At 41.1% G+C, this 24207-nt stretch overlaps 2 protein-coding genes across 5 annotated transcripts; one reads left to right on the plus strand and one right to left on the minus strand.

The window, feature by feature from the left end:
* The first annotated feature begins 2579 nt into the window (after positions 1 to 2579).
* LOC147209638 (heterogeneous nuclear ribonucleoprotein H-like) lies at positions 2580 to 12071 on the plus strand. Of its 2 annotated transcripts, none has more exons than XM_086105759.1 (11): positions 2580 to 2703; positions 3359 to 3454; positions 3537 to 3692; positions 5783 to 5926; positions 8655 to 8793; positions 9352 to 9566; positions 9680 to 9795; positions 9907 to 10042; positions 10131 to 10208; positions 11199 to 11291; positions 11402 to 12071. In XM_086105759.1, the coding sequence occupies exons 2-11, from the start codon at positions 3373 to 3375 to the stop codon at positions 11500 to 11502; spliced, it is 1260 nt and encodes a 419-aa protein (XP_085961885.1). In that variant the 5' UTR covers positions 2580 to 2703; positions 3359 to 3372; the 3' UTR covers positions 11503 to 12071. The 2 variants fall into 2 exon arrangements, with proteins under 2 accessions (XP_085961885.1, XP_085961887.1); XM_086105761.1 differs by having other exon boundaries at positions 9352 to 9530.
* A 4-nt stretch (positions 12072 to 12075) lies between these two features.
* On the minus strand, positions 12076 to 23819 carry rufy1 (RUN and FYVE domain containing 1). Of its 3 annotated transcripts, none has more exons than XM_086105757.1 (17): positions 23501 to 23819; positions 22547 to 22726; positions 22244 to 22361; positions 19213 to 19314; positions 19014 to 19137; positions 18879 to 18940; positions 18085 to 18220; positions 17452 to 17553; positions 17233 to 17349; positions 16155 to 16322; positions 15987 to 16084; positions 15801 to 15920; positions 15066 to 15195; positions 13084 to 13178; positions 12940 to 12988; positions 12796 to 12873; positions 12076 to 12722 (listed from the first exon to the last, which is right to left on the minus strand). In XM_086105757.1, the coding sequence occupies exons 1-17, from the start codon at positions 23808 to 23810 to the stop codon at positions 12579 to 12581; spliced, it is 2133 nt and encodes a 710-aa protein (XP_085961883.1). In that variant the 5' UTR covers positions 23811 to 23819; the 3' UTR covers positions 12076 to 12578. The 3 variants fall into 3 exon arrangements, 2 of the variants coding, with proteins under 2 accessions (XP_085961883.1, XP_085961884.1); XM_086105758.1 differs by having other exon boundaries at positions 23193 to 23646; XR_015100266.1 differs by lacking the exon at positions 12076 to 12722 and having other exon boundaries at positions 15077 to 15195.
* Between the last annotated feature and the right edge of the window lie 388 nt (positions 23820 to 24207).

Below are 24207 nucleotides of genomic sequence, written 5' to 3' on the forward strand. Positions count from 1 at the left end.
GTGGGTTGGGACCCAAAAATAGTCCGTGACTTTATCACAGGTTGGTACTAATTGTACGTATTATTTTGTCATTTGATTGTGTTACATTAATGTTTTTTGATCCAAATAATATACTGTATTTACTGTAATTATGACCTTACTACTTTGTTAGTGTAGACATGGGACAGGAGAAGTGAACTCATCTCTTTTCGTCAATGGACGCTCCAGCTTCGTGTTTGCTTTCAAAACCTAGCTTGTAGCAGACGTGTGCACATTTTCAGCATGACGTCTCTGATCCACTGGTGAAAGGACACTTTGATCCTCTCCTCTTTCGTCAATACTGCTTCAAACAACAAAGAGTATGCAGAAAAGTGGTGAAGATTGCACGACTGTCTGTGTCCTATCTGTTGTGTTGTGTTGTTTTTGTTATTTTCACTTCAAAATGGCGCTTTATTTGGGTAAAAAAAGTTTTAGCAGGTATATCAGAAAGGTGCATCAAAATGGTATGTGCTTTTTTACAGTATTTGGGTCGGGACTTTCGGGGAAAGATAAGTGAAATGTTTCATGGTGATATTTAACTTAACCTCATTCATTTATGTATGTGCAGTTGTCATCTTAATCTTCTGTTTCTTAATAGAAAGGGGCTTAAGTATAGTGTAGTTCAGTTTAAAATGGTTATACAGTACATATTGCAAAGGACGTTTTTGAACAACACATTTTGTTTATTGTTCTTAAATGGAAAAAATTGGGGTTTGCGACTGAGAGACAATGGATAAGATTTCTAACAAAGCAATCGGTATTAGTTTGTCTGCCCTGTTGGAGGTTGACATCCATGAGGATAAGATAGACAGACTTGAAGTGAAAAGTCTACTTGACTGACTTGTGTTTCTTTTTGCTTTTCCTCCTCATCAGTTAATATCAGTGCTGTCATGAATTTTCCAATCAAGGTGTGCTAAGATGAGGGCTGAAAAGTTGAGAGGGGATAGAGAAACTTTAGATGCAGTGACAAAGACACAAGACAATAACAAAGTGGCCATCATAAACAATTTTGATTCCTTGCACAACTCATACATCTGTGTGGCGACACGTGAAAATAATATTTAGACTATTTAATCTAGTGATTGGGAACAGTTGACAACTTGGCTTACTTTAGCAAAATCAGCATTGACTTTTCCTAAAACAGGCTATAAACCAGTTGGCATGATGGGAGTCAGCTGCATTTCAACTAATCAAATAATTCTACATTTCTGAAATGTATGTACATATAATTTTGTGATGACCTCAACTGTAGTTAAAGGATGACACAGTCGCTGAGGGTCCCAGTCACATTATTCCCCCGAGTCGTAACAGGATGCTCATTCATTCAAGGGCCGCTATCAGCCGCAACTCACGCCCACACTTGAGCTAGTGTTCAATCTTAGATGTCCATCCTGCCCTTACATCATTTGTACCTTTGTCTGTCATCATTAATGACATCACAGGTATACTCACAACAAAGCATTTAAAGTGCAACAATTTACATGGAGTGCTGCAAAGCATGCTGGGAAGTGTGTGACCTCACCATTATTACAAATTACCCAGAAAGAGATGAAAGGGTAGGGATGTGGGGGGTAATTTCTAGTTTACTGGTGCGGCCGGCTCATTGTCACCTGTGAGTGTGCGCGTCACGCAGTGTAAAGCGGAATAGCGAGGAGGGTGGCCATTATTTTAAAAAAGTCCAATTTGACAGCCAGCATGTGGACAGGGGCTTTACTCTGGTGTGGCTGGTTTAAGCGTGTACATCAACATGTACAGCAGTTATGTGGAGAATGTGTAGAAAGATGCTACCGGTAAATGAAGTTGCAGCAGGAGTGGTATTTGATTGACAGTCAAGTGTGCATTGTTTCATCGAATTCAGCTAACAGTCGTTTTTGTGAGGAGGACAGCCTGATTTGTTAGGATTTTGAAGCCTCTTTTTAAATATTTAATGTTTTTTTTTTAATCTTTCAAATTCGGGAGGGTTGGACAGAACTCCTTTCTCTGTAGTTAGTCAAATTTCGAAGCACTTTGCATCCCGATAAGTGTGCAATGCCGGTTGCTCGACCAAAATGAGTACATTTGACATTAATAACTACATGTGGGTAAATATAATTAAGAGTGAATACAGTCAACCTGAACCCACATACAATACCGTTTTTCAAAACAGCAATGTTTCCACATTGGCATACACATGGCAGATGAGTACTAAAGCATCACAGTATGTAATGCTGGCCTACTTGTAAGAAACAAATAAGATAGAAATTATTCATTCCATTCTTCCTTCCTTTCGTTCTCATTTTTAAAATGAGAGTACGGTACTATAGTCCATGTTCAGCCCGCCATTCTGGACCTGGGATTGCGTCATCCCTCTGGGGCGTGGACGCACGACGAGGCGCCTTTCGGGGTTGCCAGATTAGAAACAAAGCCTTTTAAGACTTCAAACAGATATAGTCCGATTTCAATATTATTTTGTATTCTAAAGCAGTTAAAACCACAGAGAGGAAAATGAACGCTTTCAAATTAGTTAAATACTAATGAACTCTGAGGTTAGGGCGGCCCACTGAGTTTCAAGTGACTGCTTGCTTCGTACTTCTTGAAGTAGGATATTTTAAACTCCTGGCAACCCTGCCTTTAGTTACTTACGGCTACACCATACGGGCCTTTGCGTTCTAAATCCGTTGCGTGTTCTCTCTGTGGTTTTAAAAGGTAGGAATGCACTCGCTGCTTCGTTTTACTTTGTCCAGGGTAACGTTATAACTCCTCAAGGTATGATTGCAGCAAACAGTAGGTTCTTCAAACCAAACGCATTTACTTATTTAGTTAGCAAATACTAGCCTGGAAGCTAATGAGCTAGGCTAACGTGGCGCAGGCTGTGAGGGCCGCTTTTGTTCTTCAACGAGGGTGCGGTAGTGTGCACACTCGTGTATTGAGAGAAAACGGGTCAATTGTCATTAATTATTCAGGTTGTATCTTCACCCCGTGAAACCAATGTTTGTAATTTGTCATACTTAATAAGGTAGGACGAGCCCCCTTTGCAATGAATGCATTTAAGTATTGTGTATTGTGAAGTATTCTCCATGTGAAGTCGAACAACGAATATTTGTAGTTGTGTACGTACTACTTTGTGTGTGCACCGTGCTTAAAAACCCCAAAAGTCGATTGTTACGATGCAGGGGAAAATAATAGTCGTAGTCAAAGACTTCAATTTGTTGCGAATCGCCTCCGTGTAAAATGTTCAACTGAACGAAAGACTTGGTTTGTTCCTTTGTGACGTTGCATGCATTACATTCAGGAACATATGAGTCAGTGTGAATTTTCATATCTGAAACTGATTATAACCGATTTTTTTGTTTGTTTAAAGGCTTATGACCAGATATGTCTGATGAAGGGTACGTTGTGCGAATCAGGGGTCTCCCTTGGTCCTGTTCGGTGGACGAAGTGCAGAGATTTTTCTCAGGTTGGCTTTATTGCTTTTTCAAATGCATGAAAAACATTTAAATGAATGGATGATTGCAACAATGTTACATCCCAAATTTTAGATTGTAAAATTCTTGGCAATGGCGGCGGTGTCCATTTCACCTCCACAAGAGAGGGTCGTCCCAGCGGTGAGGCATTTGTTGAGTTGGAGGCGGAAGAAGACCTCAAGCAAGCCCTGAAGAAGGATAAAGAAACAATGGGGCACAGATATGTGGAGGGTGAGCGTCGCTACAGTGAACCCCCGTTTTTTGCCTGTATGCACCCCCCTCCCCCGAAAATATGAAATACAGAGATTCTATTAAAAGTATTTAAACATTTTAAAAAACTATTGAAAACGTATTATGTAAGATTAAAACATGTATGTCAATTCAGTTCAGCAGTGATTCTAATAAGATAAGATAACCTTTATTTGTCCTTATTCTCATTGCTGTACTAGTTCCACTAGTGGTACATGGGCTCCCTCTGGTAATTTAGGATTGAATAACAACCTAAGTTCAGTCCTATTTAACATTTTAGTACCTTATCTTTGCATGTAATCATTAAAGAGGAAGCTAAGTCAACCATGTTCTGTACAATGTGTTTTACGAGCCCCTACGAGTCTAAGCAGGGTTTTTAGATTATCATTGAATTGAACTGAATACAACTTTATTGTCAAATGTGCTGTACATATGTGTAACATACAGCACAGATGAAATTTCTTCCGTCTCAAGAGGAGCCGCTGCGGGTGTCCGCGCCGCCATAAAAAGAAAAGTTAACAAAAAATGACAAAATAATACAAGACAACACATGATAGACAATCGTGCAATCTTAACCACTTTCAAAGAAAAGTTAACAAAAAATGACAAAATAATACAAGACAACACATGATAGACAATCGTGCAATCTTAACCACTTTCTGCATACACTTTGTTGTCTGAAGCAGTTACAGATGAAAGAGGAACAAATCAAAGTGTCCTTTTCACCGGTGGATCAAAGTGTCCTTTTCACCGGTGGATCAAAGACGTCATGGTGCGTTTGTGGAATATTAATTAAACAGAAAAGTCCATCCGTTTTTACGGATCTCAGTGGATGGCCTGTTTGCTTCTTGCTGTCACCTGAAAATGACATCATAGTCCCGAAGGGCTCAGGTGGATAAAAACGGGTGAATTTGTCTGATAAATTCATATTCCACAAATGCAACATTGATCTGAATACCGTGTTTAGACTAATTGGGACGCGTCGACCATATTGTAAAGAAAACATTTGACTTCCACTTTTATTCCCGTTTGTTTTAGGTACTGCATATAAGAATAAGGAAACCTTTATTCGTCTCACAATGGAGAAATTCCCAATTTACAGCAGCAAAGTTATGAAAGGAAGAAAGAAGAACAAAAAGTATAGGAGCTGCTGTAAAGGCAGCCACTCTCACGGCGCCATCTTGAAGTCATAACAAAATAATACAACACATAAGACACAGTCATTCAATCTTAACCATTTTTCTGCATACAATTTGGTGTTTGAAGCAGTTATAGATGATCAAAGTGTCCTTTCACCAGTGGATCAGGGACATCATCCTGAAAATGTGCACACGTCTGCCTCAAGCTAAGTTTACATCCTGTTTGCATCCTGATTTATATAGCGCTTTCACAACAGCTTCAGCTGTAACAAAGTAAAATAACAAACATAACATAAAACACGGACAGTCAGGCAATTATAACCACTTTTCCCCCATACGCTTTGTTGTTTAAAGCAGTTTGAGATGAAAGAGGAGAGAAAGTTTGAAAGCAAACAAGAAGCCGTAGCGCCGTCCATTGACGAAAAAGAGATTGACTCACATCTCCTGTCCCATGTAAATCTGCTTCAATTCCAAGCTGCCACTCCCAGTTCCCACATACGCAAAATATAGCATATTCTTTTTAGGAATAAAGCTCTGTCTCATTTTTGATGATACTTTGGCTTATTTGCAGTTATATTTTAATATTCGTCGTGATGGTTGTACTTGGAGAGCGACATTATTTCAGGTGGCTACTGTACAGTATCGAAAAGTGCCGTGAATACCCCTAGATAGCAGCAAGATGAACACTGACAAAAGAGAAACTACCAAGTAAAAAGAAAAACGTTTGTTCATGAAATATTTAAAAAAAGATAAGTTACTGCAACTTCAGTTTACATTTATAAAACTCATCTAGAATTATCATGAAAATGTCATGCATTTTCATCTTTGTCAATTATTTCCACATCTGAGCCTTTGGAGTTGATTTTGATTAAATGCGGGGAGTAAATCAGGGTGCGATTGTATTTGTGTGATTGTTTTGTGTTTTAACAACAGTGTTTAAATCAAACAATGTGGAGATGGATTGGGTCATGAAGCACACTGGTCCAAACTGTCCGGAGACAGCAGGAGATGGTCTTGTGCGACTACGGGGCCTCCCCTTTGGCTGCAGCAAAGAGGAGATCGTCCAGTTTTTCTCAGGTAAGAAGTTTTCTTTATCTGTGTCTATTTTATAGAATTTTTCGGTTTACATAAAATTTTTTATTTGTATTCAAAATATATTTTTTAATATTTTGATCTTCCTTCCAGTCGTCCTGAATTGTTTCCCTTGTAGACACTGACCAATTCATGTTTTACAATTCCAAGCCCCCTCCCCGACGCTGAGGAATAATTACCCCGGTATATTAATCTTGTTCATTCTTCCGATAATGAGATGGATCTCTGAAAATCAAACAAAACAATAACAGTGATTAATGACACCGGAAAGAAGCTCCAACTAATTAATAGCTTTGCTTCACGCAAGGGCAGCACCGTTCTGCAAACGAGATGTGCCGGTATCCTTTGTTTTTTTTTGTCCTCACCCCCTTTTTCCCCTTACATTGCCCTCCGTTTTGTTTACTGCGAAAGCTACAACAATGATTTAATTATTAAATGAATGTTGAACCATTTTCATCGTAAATTGAGCTCTTTGAGTAGTTTTGTTTGTTTCTCAGATTCAAGATAGTCAAATGTGAATATTTTTCTATATTCTTTGCACTTCCGTCAGTCGATGGAATATCTTTAGATTGCCCACGAAAGGCACTTTTAAACTTTCGCAAACATTTTTTCCAACATTTTTTAACATATAGCTCATGGTTATTCATGCTAATTATAATCGATAGTTGCAACCCCAGTCAATTTATTTCAGTAAAGGACAGCAATCTACACCAAAAAGAGCAAACTGAATGCCTGGTCTGTCCCACTCTGTCCTTTCCTACTATAAATCGCCATCATTAACTAGTCAAGTCATACAAACAAAATATCCACAGTGTGTAAAATTTGAAATGGACTCCTACCTGCAATTTGAAAACAACACTCCACATTGTTTGATTTAAGACAATGTGACCTATTATCAATCGAAGCGTACCGGCACATAATCAAAGTTGATAATCCAGGGGTCACCAACTTTTTGGAGGAAATTTGATATCTACCTCCTGGGTACTGATAATGCAGAATGGCTTCCAATTTTTACTCACTTCTGAAATAGTTCAAATTACCTTCATGTTATATTTCAGGTCTGCCCGATTTATTATTTTTTAAATTAAAAACAATTAAAATAAAGACCAATGTTGATTTTAATGTTTGGCCAAACACATTTCTGATAAGCAATTAATCAGCCAATTAAACTGCCTTTCCAGCAGCTCATATTTTGTTGTTCTACTTCTTCCTTTCATAACTTTGCTGCTGTGAATTGGGAATTTCTCCATTGCGAGACAAATAAAGGCTTTCTTATTATTATTATTAAAACATATTTATATAATGAATAAATTGCATTGTTTTTTGCACTCCTTAACACATACATCACTAAAGATATGAATTACAGTCTGAACAGTTGCCAATAGCTAGTATTAGTATTAAATGGGTAAAAATCCTACAATTTTTATGGGGTGGTTGAAGGTTATTGTCTGCAGTTGTCATGGGGAAAAATGCCAAAATTGGCCTATTTTTCACCCAAAAAATTATTCCTCCAAAAACTAATGATATTACAATAATAATAATATAAATAACAATAATTTAAATGAAGACGATCATGTGAAGGATTTCTCACAATGATCAAGGTTGGAAACGGTTAAATAGCAACATGCATCACTTACAGTGTTTAGTTTCAAATTATCTTTTGTGCACTACTCCCCTGGAAATCACAGTGCCCCATCATTTTTGAGCTACTTTGAGAACGTGCCCACAGGATACCATGTTGGTGACCCCTGTGGATAATCACTTAGTTCCTCAGCCTCTAGTTACCATATTGTTAAATTAAGTCACGGAGAAAAATGTCTTTCCTCCCTCTCGCAGTTGTATTGCCGTCATTCGAATTAAAGACGGTCTCATTGACTTGAAGCGGAAGTCATGTCAATCATTTTCTTTGGAGTAATAGATATTCTCTGTATTCTGATTGATACTGTGTTTGCGGAATAAGAATTAAGCAAACTAATCTCACAATTTTCATTGATGCGAGTGGGCAGAGATTTGGACTTTCTATCCTGCCCTCCGCTGTTGACTGAAATTGTCGTCAAATGCCTTCAGGCTCCTCTATTGCAAACCCAGAAAACAGGTTAGCCCTGTGAAGGCAATTCCAGTTTACAGCAGGTAGCAGCGCAGGACAAAATGGCCGCCTCCTGAGGTGTATAAACACGGGTGTTCTTTTCCACCAAATTCTTATTCCACAAACACAATATTAATCAGAATAGCGTGTTTAGATTAGTGGGGGGCACACAAAGATATTGAAGGAAAAGAAAAATTGGTATTGATGTCCGCTTTAACACTCCTGCATTTAGTTCATCATCCTTGCACTGTGAGCCCCTGCCCCACCCACCCCGATTTCTTGCATTTGGCTTTAAAGCCTTTGAATGAACGTGACAATCTTGAGATAACACACAATGGGTCAAGAGTAATTTAAATTCATGTCACCTGCCAGATTGTCTCCTCATCAACGCACCCTTACTCGTCGTCTAATGTGCCCTTCTCCGTCCCTCTTCCCATTCCTCATCGTTTCTTCCACTTATAATTTGTTCAAAATTGCCAGTGGCCGGTTTACAACTCAACTGGTATGTGTGATGATGTTTAGAGTGTTCCATAAGTTTTCTCTCTCTGTCTTAGAGACATTTCTTTGTGTGATTGGGCATGTGATTTAATATGTTCCCCGCTGGGGTTATCTGTCCTTGGGTTGAAGGGTTGGAAATCGTGCCAAATGGGATAACATTGCCGGTGGACATCCAGGGGAGGAGTACGGGGGAGGCCTTCGTGCAGTTTGCTTCACAGGATATAGCTGAAAAGGCTCTAAAGAAACACAAGGAAAGAATAGGGCACAGGTGGGGATGGTTGGTTGGTTGGCTGGAAACATTGCTTTTCTTATGGTGTGCACCCTCAACATGAACTCACTGTCACATTGACTTTTGTAATTTGTCCCACAAACACACTAACCTTCATGACAGAATGCAACACATTGTTCCATGGAAACCTGTTTGTAAAATGAAATTGAGCACATTGACAAATGATGGCACCAAATGGTATGTCAGTAGCAGACTGATGTGTAGTGGTTTGCATTGGTAAGGATAATCCCCGGAGGCCAACGACTCGGAGCCCACCTTCACAGGTAACGCTGCCCCGCTAAAACCAGGACAATGGCTGCCACGGCGACAGTACAGGGCATCTGATTTTTGAGTTCTAAGCAAATCTAGGTAACCATAAGAAAAGTCTTTTCAATTTGGCAAGCATTTTTCCCCCAGTTAAACTCCTATTTCAATTAACATAGCCTAAGCCAAATACTGTATTATTGAGAAGGGCTACACCAAGGCAGTTAATGCATAAGCAAAGCCCGCCGCTAACCTTTCCTTGTTCCCTCATTGTGGCCTTTCTATGCATGTCAGGTACATTGAGATCTTCAAGAGTAGCCGCGCCGAGGTACGAACTCATTACGAGCCCCAGCGGAAACCCATGAGCATGCAGAGACCGGGGCCGTATGACCGACCCTCTGGTGGGCGCGGCTACACTATGATGAACCGAGGCGGCTCCTACGACCGATTGCGCCGCGGAGGATACGGAGGAGGTGTGTCGAGTGGACGAAGAAGTGAAATCCGATTTGGTGATCAATTGTTGCAGCATTCTCTCCATTCATGCCACAATGGCAGACAAGTAGTAATGCCATTAGAAAAAAAATCCTCCTAAAACTAGTCCGTCTCGCTGATATATATTCAGGCGTTTCGGACAGCCGGTACAACGACGGCGGCGGCTCGTCTTTCCAGAGCACAACGGGCCACTGTGTCCATATGAGGGGGCTTCCGTACAGAGCCACTGAGTCGGACATCTACATTGTAAGGCCGAGTTGACTTAGCAAAGGACAAATTGCGTGACTGCAAACCCCTTGGTCGGCATCTTTCAAGAATTCACTGTTTTTGAAGCGCGGTTCCTTTGCTTTGTGGCAGTTCTTCTCCCCGTTGAATCCGGTGCGGGTTCATATTGAGGTCGGCCCCGATGGCAGGGTGACCGGGGAGGCCGATGTTGAATTTGCAACACACGAGGATGCGGTGGCCGCCATGTCCAAAGACAAAGCCAACATGCGTGAGTTTGGCAGAACTGACCCTGGCGACCTCAAAAACTCCCAAAGCGTAGAAATGTTCCTTAATAGTCGTCTCTCTGCGCCCCTCAGAGCATCGCTATGTGGAGCTGTTCTTAAACTCAACAGCAGGTGGCAGTAACGGCGCCTACAGCAGCCAGATGATAGGGGGTGAGTATGGCTCCCAGTCGGGGCTGGAATGGGACTGATTATCGGTCCTGGAGTTTAATGGCTCACACCAGTCCGCTTTAGTTGACGGGTATGAACAGTAGGCGCGCAAATGTGTAGTGGGCTCATGCTCGTAACCCCCTCTGTAACTCGAAGTCATAGTTTCTCATCCCAGCCACAGTCTGGGTTTCATGGCGGGGGGGGAAAATGCACACACAATCCAGAACCTTGCTCAACACCGTCGTATTACAAGCATGATCAGGTTAAAGTAAAAAAACCTAACATTTTGCTCGTCTTAATTTACTCGAATGCCATTTTATTTGCCATTCATTTGCTTTCGAGTGTATTTCTTTCTCAGGCACCAATTTTTCCTTTGCTAGTCACAGCCAAACAATGTGATCAATTGTCAATGACAGCCAACACGATTGATGGCCCATTCATTCCAATCTAAAAAGAACAGCCACACAAATCTCTTATCCATCATCTGAACTGCTTTATTCTCACAAGGGTCCCAGGTGTGCTAGAGCTTATCCCAGCAGTCTTAATTCTTCACTTCTGAACGCTGCGTTTTACTTTTATTTGCTCCTGCTTGTATTTTGAATGTGTTGAGGAAGCTTCTGGTTACATGTGGATTAAATTTTAGGAACCCATGACTGCAGACGAGGACTTTTGTTTGCGATGGTGAAAGTAACGATTTTAATTGAAATTGACTATGAATCATATTGCGTTTTCTAAAGTTTCATTTAAAATTTGCATTCAAATCAATTGTAAATCTTATAAAGCTGTTGATGGAAATAAATTAGGGCAGTTTCAAGGGAGCTTAGATGCTGCGGGGTTTTTTTTGTAACTCAATAGCGCCATCTGGCAGACCATCGGGAACTTTGACGTGCTCCAAATGGGCCGCTCCGGGCATGTTCATCGTAGTCAAACCTTTTGAATGGTTTGTTGAAAATACAACAGAAGATAATTTTTGATCCATTTTCTTCCTCATAGGGAGCCAATCGTCTTACAGTGGCAGCCAGCTGAGCTCAGGCTATTCTGGTGGATACAGCAGCCAAGGAAACATGGGTGGCTACAGTGACTATAGTGAGTGCCATAGCGTTTGCCCTGGACCCCCAAAACGTTTTTTTTTTTTTTTTTTTTAATCACCTTGGAACTGTGCGGTCCTATATTGTGTATTTTCTCTCTCTTGTTAGGTAACCAGGGCGGAATGGGAAGCAGTTACTATGGTGGCGGTGGAGGAGGAGGCAGTAGCAGAAGCTCAATGAATGGACTTGGTGGGGGATGGGGAATGTAGACTTTTTTTTTTAAAACCACAGTTGTACTGTTTAGTTTTTTTTCTGAGGATTTATTTTTAACTCTGCATTTTCTTGCAATGGCCAGATATGTCTCATCCATAAGTAAACACAAAGGTCAAGGTGAGGTTGTGAACATATTGATGGGTGGGGTTTGTAATTTTTTTACGAATGCATGATCCTAAAACAGGATAGAGATTGTCTGCTCTAACAGTTGTCACCCATTCTGCTCCATTTTCATGACCACAATTTGTCATTTATTCTCCAGACACCCTATACAACTCATCCCGTGTTGCTGGCGTTTTACCACATTTTGTATGTCAGAGTGCACGAACAAATCTAAAGTTTTAGACATTGTTGCTCTCCTTTTACAACAGTGTTTGGTTTAATTTACAGTGGTGCAATGTAAATCAAAATTGTGCATTGGCAGCATGTTTAAGGTGTGACCAGTTAGAAGGCAGTTTTTCTTGACGGGAACCATCGGGAGTAAGTCAATCTGGAATCATTACATGATCCGTCTTCTGCCTGTAATGCTATTTGTATTTCTGTGAATAAAGTAGTTGGACAGTCATGGAAACATTGCAAATTGTATTCATTTATTAAGTTAAAAATATGTATTTCCCCTGATCACAGAAAACACATCTTCAGAGTGTACACAATCCACCAGGTAAAACTGCTCAAGAAAATCAAGGGAACACTGAGCAGCATCATAACGCCAAGTGTTCCCTTTATTTTTTTGAGCAGTTTATGTGAATACATTCTAAAATAGATTTATCATTCTATACACAATTTGCAAAGATGCAACACTGGTGTAAAGTTTGCTACTGCAGTGTTTAGTGCACCACAATGTGAATAATATCAAAATAAGACAATTCTGGGGGGGGCAAATTGCAGCATACCTCCACAAGAAATAGAAAAGAGTACAAGAGTTCAGTCTTGCCCAGCAAAAGAGTATGAAAAGCATGTAATGTTGCTGAATTTCAGGTCGAAAGATGAGATATAACGCCAAATTGACATTCATAAGCAAACGTGGCTAATCGTGTCTGTGTAGCGTGAGATGCCAATGGTCAGTGTTGTGTCAGGAAGATTTGGATGAACTCCTCTGCAGCAACAAGGAGTGACACATGTCACAGACCCGCACGGGACGAGGATACGAAGGTAAAGCCAGCTCGTTACTGGAGCAAGTGCTGCAGTAAATATCCCCACAGTTCCTGCAATGGTGCTAAAAACAAAAAGGAGCACACTGGAATCCTTGGGTTCAATCTGAATGCATTAAAAAACAAAAACAAAATTACCTTTCTTCGGGAGATCGAGAACTCTTTTTGGCATTGCTTGCATTGAGTGGCCTCATCATCTTTTAACCAGGCGTGGCCCTGCAAGGAACGATCAGCATTTCACAGCCTTTCAAATTATATGCTTAAGTATGTTTCCCATTTTACCTTCAGGGCTTTGTTAACCTCCTTAAAGTCCTCCATCTTGAGTTTCGACCTTCGAGAAAAGTAATGGGATAAGATGACGTATCGTGTTACTACTGGCAAGCGGCAACAAAGAAACAAAAATGGTCAACTTGAATGAACACTGACTGGCTGAGATGAAGCCCCATCTCCTGCAAAGCCTGCTCCTGCTGCTCACATGTCTGCTGCAGCTGCTGTTTCTCCTGCTTCAGATCCTGCAGTTCCTGTTAAAAAATAAATAAATATGACACATATTAGCAGTCCATTAATCTACAAAAAAACAGACTATCACAATTTTGTTTTAATAGACGTCATCGAAGTGTCGGCAATTGTGGTCAGAAATGCCTTTCTATTGTGTTATATATTACTATTTTCTCTATACTGTATACTGGTGGATCTCACGAAATTAGGGTATCGTAAAAAAGGTCATTTATCTCAGGTGTTCAAAAAGTTCAAGTCAATTTCTATATTAAATAAAAAGATATTTTGAGTGGTTCTTGGATAATATTTAATTTCTTGAGGTGGTGAATTTGGCGGTTTTGTAAGCTGTAAACTACAATAATCAAAATTATTTTTAAAAATACAATACAATCAGGAAATACTACATTTCACTCTGTGGGCAGTTAATCTAAAAAAAAAGTGACTGTCAAAACTGAACAAGTAAAATAATTATTTGTAACAATTATTAATGGTATAATTTATCACAATTATTTGAAACCACAATCTCAAGATAGCATGATTGTCAAGGAAGAAGTGGATAGCTCTGGCTGCTGTAGCTAAATCCTAAACTATTTACATCAGGGGTCCCCAACGTGGTGCCCGCGGGCACCATGGAGCCCTCAAGGATGACATGAGTAGCCCGCAGGCCTATTCCAAAAATAGCTCACCAGTGATTAGACACTGTGACTCTCCAGGAAAATTGGAGAAGCGATCATTTCAAAATGTGAACACTGGCAGATATTTTGAATCAAGTGTGGCCAATTGACATTTATCTGTTTTGTAATTATAGTGGGGCGGCCCCGTGGTCCAGTGGTTAGCGCGTCGACCTCACAGTGCAGAGGTACCGGGTTCAATTCCAGCTCCGGCCTCCTTGTGTGGAGTTTGTTCTCCCCGGGCCTGCGTGGGTTTTCTCCGGGTACTCCGGTTTCCTCCCACCTTCCAAAAACATGCACGGCAGGCTGATTGAACACTCTAAATTGTCCCTATGAGTGAGTGTGAGCGCGGATGGTTGTTTGTCTCTGTGTGCCCTGCGATTGGCCGGCAACTGGTTCAGGGTGTCCCCCGCCTACTGCCCGAAGGCAGCCGGGATGGGCTCCAGCACCCCTCGTGAGGATAAGCGGATGGGAAAATGAATGAATGAATAATTATAGTGAGAAATAGCTAATGTGATCAGTGTCTTCTCAGAAATCAATATCATTATGAATCATTAATGATCACACATGAAGGTATATAGTTCGAGGAAATTTATTTCAAAAGTGCCTACTATCAAACTCCGTGTTAATCAATTGCCAAGAAGGAGTTCTTGGTTTCAAAAAGGTTGGTGACCCCTAATGTATATGATAAAACAAAAACAAAGAGAGGAAATAAGTGAGAGTGTGGCTATTTGAGAGGTTCTCGGCAATTGTCAAACCACCATTGACTATTTTGGCAAAAGAATCTCCACGCTTCGGTTTATAGCCACAGGTACGTGTGAAATTAGAACTATAGATAAGTATTATTGCAAAACACTACTGACACTAACATACTGTAAATATGGTATCGGTACAGTTTGGGAGGAGGTGATCACTTCATACCCAGTAACGTAATTTTGGGATACGACATGGCAATTTCGATTATCTGTCACATTTGTGACATTGCAGCGCCGTTCACCCGTAATTCAATTTTAAAATTCAGCACAACTCGTGGCCGACAGCCGACTATTGATGAAAACTACCGGTAGTTGTCGAACCCCACACAATGGCCGACTGTTCTCTTGAATTCAAACCCGTTGCAGTGTCTCTGACAGTGCTATTTTCCACTGGACATTTGGACCCTGCAGTAAAATGTAATCCCCGTCATGCACCATCAATCAAATCCAATACACTGATATATAAAACTGCGGAATTACTAACGGCATGCAGGCCTTGGAGTTGTTGTAGTTGGGTGCGAAGCTCAGCACTGTTGTCCTGCTCCCTCTGAAGGGCTTTCTGAAGGCCTTGTCGCTGCTGCCTCTCAGCCAGAAGCTCCTTCTCCAAACCCAGCCTGACCACACAGAAGACAACACTCTTAAGTCCAAGTTAAATGTCTTGGTTGTGAGCGAAACTGTCCCATCTTAAAACAGTGTAGATTCATACACTGCCAGCGAAAATGAACACAGATCAAAGTCTTACAGTATAGTTTCTTTAGTCCACATTCGATTTTCAATTCTTGAAGCATAAACGGTTGTACGCCAGTTTGATCGTATCTGCACCAAAGTTATTAGAGTTTACAAAAGAAAAAAAAAAGAATGAAATAACGTCATGCATTTTTTTTTTCTCATGTCTTACTGTACGCCCGTACAGAAGAGCGCAACTCGAACAGTCGTTTGGAAATTATAGTTTACTTTATGACACAATAGTGATTGTGACGAGGGTCGCGGGCGTGCTGGAGCCTGTCCAGCCGTCTTCGGGCAGGAGGCGGGGGACACCCTGAACTTGCCAGCCAATCGCAGGGCACACAGACAAACCACCGCTCATGGTCACAACCAATGAACCTCAATTGAATTCGAAAACCGATTGTCAAAACAAAAGAAAAACAAAGAAATGAAAAAATATGAAACTATCATCATCCCGCTCTGCACCGTACGACGACGGAGGAAGCGCGTGTACCTCAGTGCGTCCAGGTCACTCAGTTGTTTCTCGAGAGCATTCACTTTTCCCTCCAGCTCAACCCTCAAGTCTTTATCTGACTGCTCGCTCTTCTTACAATCCTTTTCTGAATTTTGAAGCCTAAAAAGCACGTCCGTTCATGAGCTTCAGTCGTCATCGTCAATGTGATCAATGCACAAAACGTACCTCCGCTCAAGTTCTGTCATAGCTTTCGTCATGTCGTCCATCTTTGTCTCCAGCTGTTCGGCCTCTGCCTGTTTTTTGGCCGCCTCTCGTTCAAAGTCCTGCAGAGCCCCAGAACTAGTCAAAATGTGTCTTGTGTGTCCGAGTTGAGGTGTGATGACGACCACGTACCTGAGCTTTGTGGAACATTTGAAGGTTCAGAGCTTTGACTTGGTCCAGCTGGAGTCTCAAGGCAGCCAGTGAGTCTTGTTTCTCATGCGAGTCCTTCTCAAGGAGCTTCATGGCCATCTCCATCTCCTGCTTCAGCCCCAACTGCAGCTCCAGCTCTCGCTCCAGCTCCTAAACATTGCCAACAGGTGAGATTTCAGACGCTGCAATACAATAGAATCACCTTTTGGACGAAACAGAACCATTACGCGTCTTTCTCAAAAATCACACGGGAGAGAAGATGCACTTTACTTTATGCTGTGTTTACATGGAAGTTTGTATTTATTTTTTTTGATTTTCGTTTATCGCGGGTGGTTTTGGTCCCCATTAACCGCGATAAACGAGGGATTATTCTAATACATTTTTTGTGTTAATGTACACTGCACCTTAATCATCCTATCAGTCCCATTTTCACAAAACATATAAAAAATAAATGAAATAAAGCAGGTAAATCTTTAACCTACGGTGGCGCGTGACCTGCATCACCGGAAGTTGTTAGCTGCAATTGCAGCTTGTGATAAGAGCTATTGCGTTATATCTTTTATTGTTATCAATATTCTCATTCAGAGTTGGTTTCGTGTACAATTCACCGAGGGCACGAGCAAAGAATAGGAATCTAGAGGGCAGAGGGAAGCACTTTTAAACGGTACGTGTGAGCTACGATAGTTAACAGGCTGCAAAAGTGCGTTGCATGCTTCCGTGTCAGGCTATTGCTCATCGTGGCGTGCGTGTGTATGTGCATGCGCGGGAAGTTGGTTGATCGAAAAGTCGATCTTCGGTCCAAAAGGTTTGGGCACCCCTGTTGTACATCAAACAAAGATGAGAATAACTTAAGAAACAAACAGCCATTGTCACATCTTACCATACAGTCATCAAATGGGAAAACGGACTGGACGTTAACGTGCAGTTCAGGTGCATGCTATATTCAATGCCATTAAACACTGAAAAAGCCGTGCTTATTTCCTCTTATTTGGGTTCAAGGCTACATGTCGATGTAAGCTTAGCCAAACCGTTCAAGAGCTACTAACTATCAATACCTGACCTGGTGAATGCGTTTTTCTTCTTTAAACTGCTTCCAAACGACATTATACATCTCATCCAGGCCTTGCCGGGTTTGTCTGTAGGTTTCCAGCTCCACCTGGCTGTCCTGAAGTGCTGCCTGGAAAAGCAAAAACCCAACACATAATAACCAAAATAAAATTAAAAAAACCTCCACAAAAGTGTATTGTGCCATTTGTAAGTGAAGTATTTACATTCTCACCTCTTCCTTTTTCTGACTGGCAAGCAATATCAGTGCGTTGTCCTGTCTCAGCTGCTCCTGTTCTTCCCGCAGAGCGTTGATTCTGTCTGTCGCAGCCGCCAGCTACGTGAGAAATCGACGGTCAGAAGTGTTTGCCTGGGTTGTCGATGTGGATTATCTGTCCTGCAGCACATTAAGTGAACGTTAATCGAGATAACGGCTTGGATTGTAATGGCGTACGACAACGTACGCTTCTGCAAAGGAAAGGAACAAAACATGGAGAGCAAGTCCACTGGCTAAAAGCAAATTTGAACTAGACATGGCTTTCTGCGTCCATCAATGTATTTTTGACGCCGATTTCAAAACTGTCCGAACTACTGTATATCCTTGCAATTCTGGTTTTTGAGATATTTTTGTTGATATTGATATTTTGTTGCCTTTTTGTTTTTAAGTTTGACCTATAGAAGCTTGCGCAAAATACACACACACACACACACACGTACAGTATATCTCTGGATTTATATGTCTGCGTGTACATTAGTAACCTTGAAACACTGGATGTCGACATCACGAACCCGAAGACTCCCTGTCGTGCATTTCCGCCAAACACTGACACAATTCCCGCCCACTGGCAGACCCCCTTCAACTTCTGACCTCTTCGACAAGTTTGCTGTTGGTTTTCTCCAGAGAGTCCATCTTCGCCTGAAGGTCTGTGACGGTGCCACTGAGGTGACGATTCAACTCCTCAATGTAATGCTTCTGATCCAAGATGGCGGTCATCTTGGAGTGACTGAAAGACATGACATGAGACACAAACGGCACATGGGTTGCAACGCTCTGGAGATGGGAACTTAGATCAGCGTAGTAGGCCTGACTTTTCATGAAAAAGAAGAGATTTTATTTTTGAAGTTGTAACATTAAGATGAAGAAGAGTTCATTCCAAAAAGGAGGTTTGTGGGAAAAACCTCAAGTTATACTTGAATAAAGTCAAAATATTATGGGGAAATAAATTATGAAAGTTAAGTTGGGATACTGCGGGCAAAAGAACCCCCCGAGTTTAATGCAAGGAATTAAGTTGACATCATTTGAGGAAAAAAAACCCACATTAATACAACAAGAAACATAAAAACAAAATTAGGCCAAGAAAAAGAAAAGTCAAAAGGAAACAACCATTAAGTCAGAATATTACATGACAGACATCTGTAACTTAACCGAATGTCAAACTATTATGAGGAAAAACTTTCCTCTGGAACTAAAATTTTAAATTCAATAAAACCCCCCAACACTGTCAATTTTGGGGGGAAATAAAAGGTCTATTATGAGGAAGCCATTTTGACACAAATAACGTCAAAATATGACAGGGAAAAAAGAGAAAATGACCCAAGAGTTACTGATTTTGTTTCACTTCAGAGGTTCCGCTGTTTCTTGATTTGTGAACAGATACTCACTCTTTCGGGGTCTCCGTGCCGGTCGAGTCTTTCAGATAGAGGGAGAAGTCAATGACTCCCACCTAGATAACAGAACAAAATAGCACCGTGTGTTCTGGTGTCATTCTTAACCGGGGTTGAGGGTGGGTCGCTCACCTGAGAATCCAGGTCTTCTCCTTTAATACAGAGGTTCGCATCGAGTACATTGAGGCCCACGAGCAGCCCCCCCATCACCGCCCCTTCCTCCTCCATTATCAGGGCTCCGGGGTCATAAAACTCACTTGGAGGACACAAACGTGTTAATAATGTGAATAGTGGAAATTGGTGTTCGAGCTAACTCACAAACCTTACTCACCTCAGGAGATCTTTGCTGTCTAGCAAGGCTTTCATGTAGTCAGCCATCGTCTTTTCCATGAGTGCTAAATGCAGCCATGCCCTCCCTCTCCCCAAACCAGTCCTAAAAAGACCAAACAGACACATTGCAGTTTGATTGTCATTTTCCCGTTTCAGGTTAGTGCAGCCTATCCCAGCTGTTGTTTACAACCAACCATGCACACTGCCGTTCCCATCTGTAGAAAATTAAAGAGTGGGGCCTTGGCAAACTTTTGAGCTTTTTAAAAGGACAGATGAGCCAGCTCATAAGAAAAAAGTAAAAGAAGTAAAAGAATGTGTGGCCATTTTTAAATTGTATTGCTAATTATTCAAATATTCATAATTAATTCACCAAATATTTAAGAACAGAAGAAATTGTTAAGTCTGTTTTACCAATATTTTGGAAATTTTTCTCAAATTGTTAATTTATTCAAATATTTTTAATTGTTTATTTTTACATTTTCATTAGTTGTCTACAATAAACAATTAAACACATTATTTGATTAGATATCCATCCATCCATTTTCCGAACCGCTTAATTCTCACTAGGGTCGCGGGGGGTTCTGGAGCCTATCCCAGCTGTCTTCGGGCAGTAGGCGGGGGACAACCTGAACCGGTTGCCAGCCAATCGCAGGGCACACAGAGACGAACAACCATGCGCGCTCACAAACACACACCAAGGGACAATTTAGTGTGTCCAATCAGCCTGCCATGCATGTTTTTGGAACGTGGGAGGAAACCAGAGCACCCGGAGAAAACCCACGCAGGCCCGGGGAGATAAATCAATACAAATGAATAAATACATTTCCAATAGCTAATTTTAGGGGGGAAAAAAGGTAGAAAAAAATTAATGCTTGGTGGGCCATGTGGCTTTGCCCACCATTGTATTAGAACAGAAGTCCCCAACAACTGGTACTAGGCTGCAGAGACAGAACAATATATCGACATTACTCACAAAAGTTAGGGATATTTGGTTTTTCAGGATGAGCCTAAAATGTATTCAAACCTTTAAAGGAGAACTTAATGTGACCTTCTCTAAGCTTATGGATGCACTTGGGCCACTGTTAATGTTTCAGTACTTTTTGCACAAGTTGCCGTTGCCCAACGAGGAGCTTAACAGCAAAATTCACAACAGGTGTTTTATCCTTGAATTGACCAATAAAAATGTCCTGGTTCAATTAGAGCTGACATTCAAACAGTCGTGCTCATTAAGCTGTTCACATTAAACCCAGACGACACCTAGCAATGGATCAACAGTACCTTGCCAGTGTGGTGCTTAAAACAGGACATTCTCAGACAGAAGTGGCCACTGAGCTTAAAGTGTCACAGCGTGTCATCAGCAGTGCATCCATCTACTTAAATGTCATACTTTCATGATATATCACTGTAGCGTGAACTGTTTACATTTTCCATCAATTTCACCCAAAAGCCCATATATATATATATATACAGTATATATACAGTATATATATATATATATATACAGTATATATATATATATATATACAGTATATATATATATATATATATACAGTATATATATATATAGAGAGAGAGAGAGAGAGAGAGAGAAAAATAGATATCTCACACCACTCCCCACACCGTTGATTACTTTCTGAAGAGCAATACCAGTAGGGCTGGGCGATTACATGTATATGAGAACTATTTGAGAATCATGTTGTAACATGATCAGCAGTGAACTGTGAGTATATTTACTCCATGAGACAGGGTGAATGAAATGTGTGCGACTGCAGTCAACCCAGAGTCCGGCTTCTACTACTTCGGTTTACAAGTTGAAGTACAGTGAAACTCCTCTACAACGAAACCTACATGGCCGAAAATACCCCATAGTGTGAAAAAATGTTCATGCATGAAAACCATTCCTACTTTTCTGCTTCCCCTACAACGAAAAATCCCCCTGTTCCGTTATATGAAATCTTTTTCTCTACTCTTGCCACGCGACGAGATGCACTACAGTATAATGAAAACGAGCCTTCCGCAAAAGTCTAATCCAACCTCAGCCAACAACGACTCCTACTGCTTCGCTCCGAAACTGCAACAGCAACCACCACACTGGCTTACACATGCGGAGTAGTCCTAGAAGTACTTCGTTGCATTGCTAAAATGGCTGCAAAGCGGACCTCTGGATGCTAAGCAGCTAACAAGAAGAGGTCTGACGCTGGAAGAGAGGGTAAAAGTGATCAAAATAAATGACGGAGGAAGCAAAATATAAATCATTATCCAAGAAATTGATGTAAGTGAAAGTGAATGCTGATCGTAAATTAATCAGCTAATTAATGAAAGAAGAAGCAGTAAACAGAAAGTAACCGTAACAATGACCGAACATGCAGCTGAACGCGCAGCTGATACGCAGCCATGACTTGGCATAATCTTTGGAAGATGAAGCTATTGTGAGAAGAGAAGTTCTCACCATAGCTTTTGTGGTGGCATCTCTAGAGCAACGCGGAGGAAGCCGCTGTGCAAGGTATGTCGTCAAAAACAAGGCAATACAACAAACCCCTCGAATCATTTGAACAAGTAGCAACCAAATGATGGGGTGGAAAGCATGAAAATGCGAGCAGAATATGCACAGCCTGCCCAGATAAATATGAGCAGTTTAGTCGCTAATAACCTGCCAGCGGAAATAAGCAAGAATCAATCGTGTCATCTTTTCATCATGCATATTTGCAAGTAGCAATGACACTAATGCGTACATAGGATCATAATTTAAAAATCGTTATGTTTACATGTTAAGGCATATTTGTCATTCCCGAGGAGTTAATTTCTAGTAGCTCACCGAGTTATTTCATATCGTTCTACATTTGTTGTACTGTTGAATAAAAATGTTTGAAATGAAGAAATAAATGTTTTATGTACCGGTAAATAAAATGTTGAATAACTCTCAATATTTTTGCTGTCAGTACCAATGTTTAAAAACTGGCAATTTAAAAGCAATGTAAAATAGATTTTTTATAGCGCCTGCCCATCCGCCAAAATAAGTGGTCAAACCATACTTGATGCCAGGCAGGTCTCTGGCACTTGTGGCTATGTTGGCAGAATCTGGACACAACCGAGCAGTCAGCTCCAAGGGTCCCCAAATGGATTTGTTTTGACCGATGAAGGACTTCTTGGCTAGGAGAAAAAAAAAAAGACCATGTGACTTTGAACTCATGTTACACGCACACACACACACACACTCACACACACAGGCTCACACACGCACACACAGGCTCACACACGCACACACACACGCACACACACACGCACACGCACACACACAAAACTCCCCTTGCAGTTCATGTTTACCAAGCAGTTACCTTTTAGCCCATGTTTGAGGCAGTGCTCCAGTACTAAGAAGAACTGCTGTAAGGGCGGGTACTCGGAGTCCAGCGTCCTGCCCAAACTCAGTGAGGACTGGATTAAAACCTTGATGCTGAGCTTCAACATGCTGAGAAGATTGGATCTTTCGATTGCCATCGGGTCTTTGGCAGGCAGCACTGATTTTTTAACAAGGAAGCACAAGCATTTGAAACACACCGATATAACTTCCGTGGAAAGCTGCTCTCTCAGCACCACTTTCTATAAGAAGCTGTTAGAACATTTGATATCTTGATACCCAGCCTAAGGTTTACAAACTGCTACTTCGGCCTCACTAGTAAGACAATTCTGTAAAAGGACCGTTTCCTAGTTACCACAGTAAAGTAAAATATTTCTGCACACTAATTGGACAACTTTGCCATACAAGTAGGAAAGTCTGAACGATTTTGAAAAATAAGACAGGTCAATAATTTTTTACAAAATGTTGAAATCAGAGATGCAAGTAAATGCAAATGCAAAGGGCTGATTCCAAATCTGCCCTCATTTATTATCTAGCACATTAGGTACTCATAATAATAACAATGATAATACAGTAATAGTATACCTAATAATATTTATTTATTGTAATGAAATAAGGGTTTTTACCTCTGTACAGCAATGTCGTTTGGTATAGGGAAAAATGCATTACAGTATTCGTAAAACACTGTCCTACTACTGATGAGGACCAAGAGCGTACTCATACAGATCAAACATATGCTCAAATGGTTGTCCGTAGAAAACACACCAGACGTCAGAGAAAGTAACAGATATCAAAGGAATTCCATATGACGACAGGGCGATAAAATTTAGATTTTGTCTTTGGAAGTCATGTGTCTTGACATCTGACAGCTCAGTAAAAGTCCAAGAGGAAGTGTCGATTTCGGCTGAGGGTGTCCGTATTCAATCCCACCTACCTGGAAGCTTCTTTCCAGTGCGGGTTAGACCAATTTCGGGCTCTTTTTCCGCCTCGGAGTTCTCAGCGGAGTTCATTCGCCCAGAAGCGTAGCTCGCCCCGCTACTGAGTGTCTCTGTGGCCTTGCGAGCCAGCGACAGAAGCGGAGCCGACCAGCTGCTATCCGACGGCGACCTCTCATCCCGGTCGAGAGTGTGATTGTCGCAGGCGTTTGAGTCTGTGTCCGTGTTTGAAAGTTGGGCGAGCTCTTGCTCTTGTTTTGCGTCGCCATCCTCTGCAGTTGTGTTTACTCCCGCCAACTCGTCGGCCATGTTTGCCCCCCTCCCTTCTTACTGGATAATCACGTGACACGTCACATTGTGACCCTCTTTGGCTATCCTAAACTTTCACTACCGCCACCTGTTGACTAGAGTGTAAATTACATCATCAAAGGAAGCAAATTGACTGACACTTTCGGTCAGGGTGTCGAACTCATTTTAGACGCGGGCCAATTTGGAGTTACGTCTTCCCTCAGAGGGCCCTTATGACAGTGAAACCACAACATTACTATTTTTACACAACAAATTAATAGATTACTTGTTTTGAAATCAGTCAAGTCAATTAAAATATTTTGTTCAAGTGAGGGTAAACAGGGTAACAAAATGATTGCAAAATCTCAACGGTATGACTCAACACATGACAAGTTGACATTTTGGTACAGATTTTAGC

Source organism: Hippocampus guttulatus, chromosome 2 (genome assembly GCF_054856545.1).
Source record: "Hippocampus guttulatus isolate MCC_2025c chromosome 2, RoL_Hgut_1.0, whole genome shotgun sequence".
Lineage (NCBI taxonomy): Eukaryota > Metazoa > Chordata > Actinopteri > Syngnathiformes > Syngnathidae > Hippocampus > Hippocampus guttulatus.

Coding starts and splice junctions, on each gene's coding strand:
- LOC147209638 (XM_086105759.1), top strand. CDS start 3,373: ATGTCTGATGAAGGGTACGTTGTGCGAATCAGGGGTCTCCCTTGGTCC. Junction 3,693..5,782: donor GGGGCACAGATATGTGGAGG/GTGAGCGTCGCT, acceptor TTTTAACAACAG/TGTTTAAATCAAACAATGTG. Junction 8,794..9,351: donor AAGGAAAGAATAGGGCACAG/GTGGGGATGGTT, acceptor TATGCATGTCAG/GTACATTGAGATCTTCAAGA.
- rufy1 (XM_086105757.1), bottom strand. CDS start 23,810: ATGGCCGACGAGTTGGCGGGAGTAAACACAACTGCAGAGGATGGCGAC. Junction 19,315..22,243: donor AGAGACCTGCCTGGCATCAA/GTATGGTTTGAC, acceptor TGGTCTTTTTAG/GACTGGTTTGGGGAGAGGGA. Junction 17,350..17,451: donor CCAGTCAGAAAAAGGAAGAG/GTGAGAATGTAA, acceptor TTGCTTTTCCAG/GCAGCACTTCAGGACAGCCA.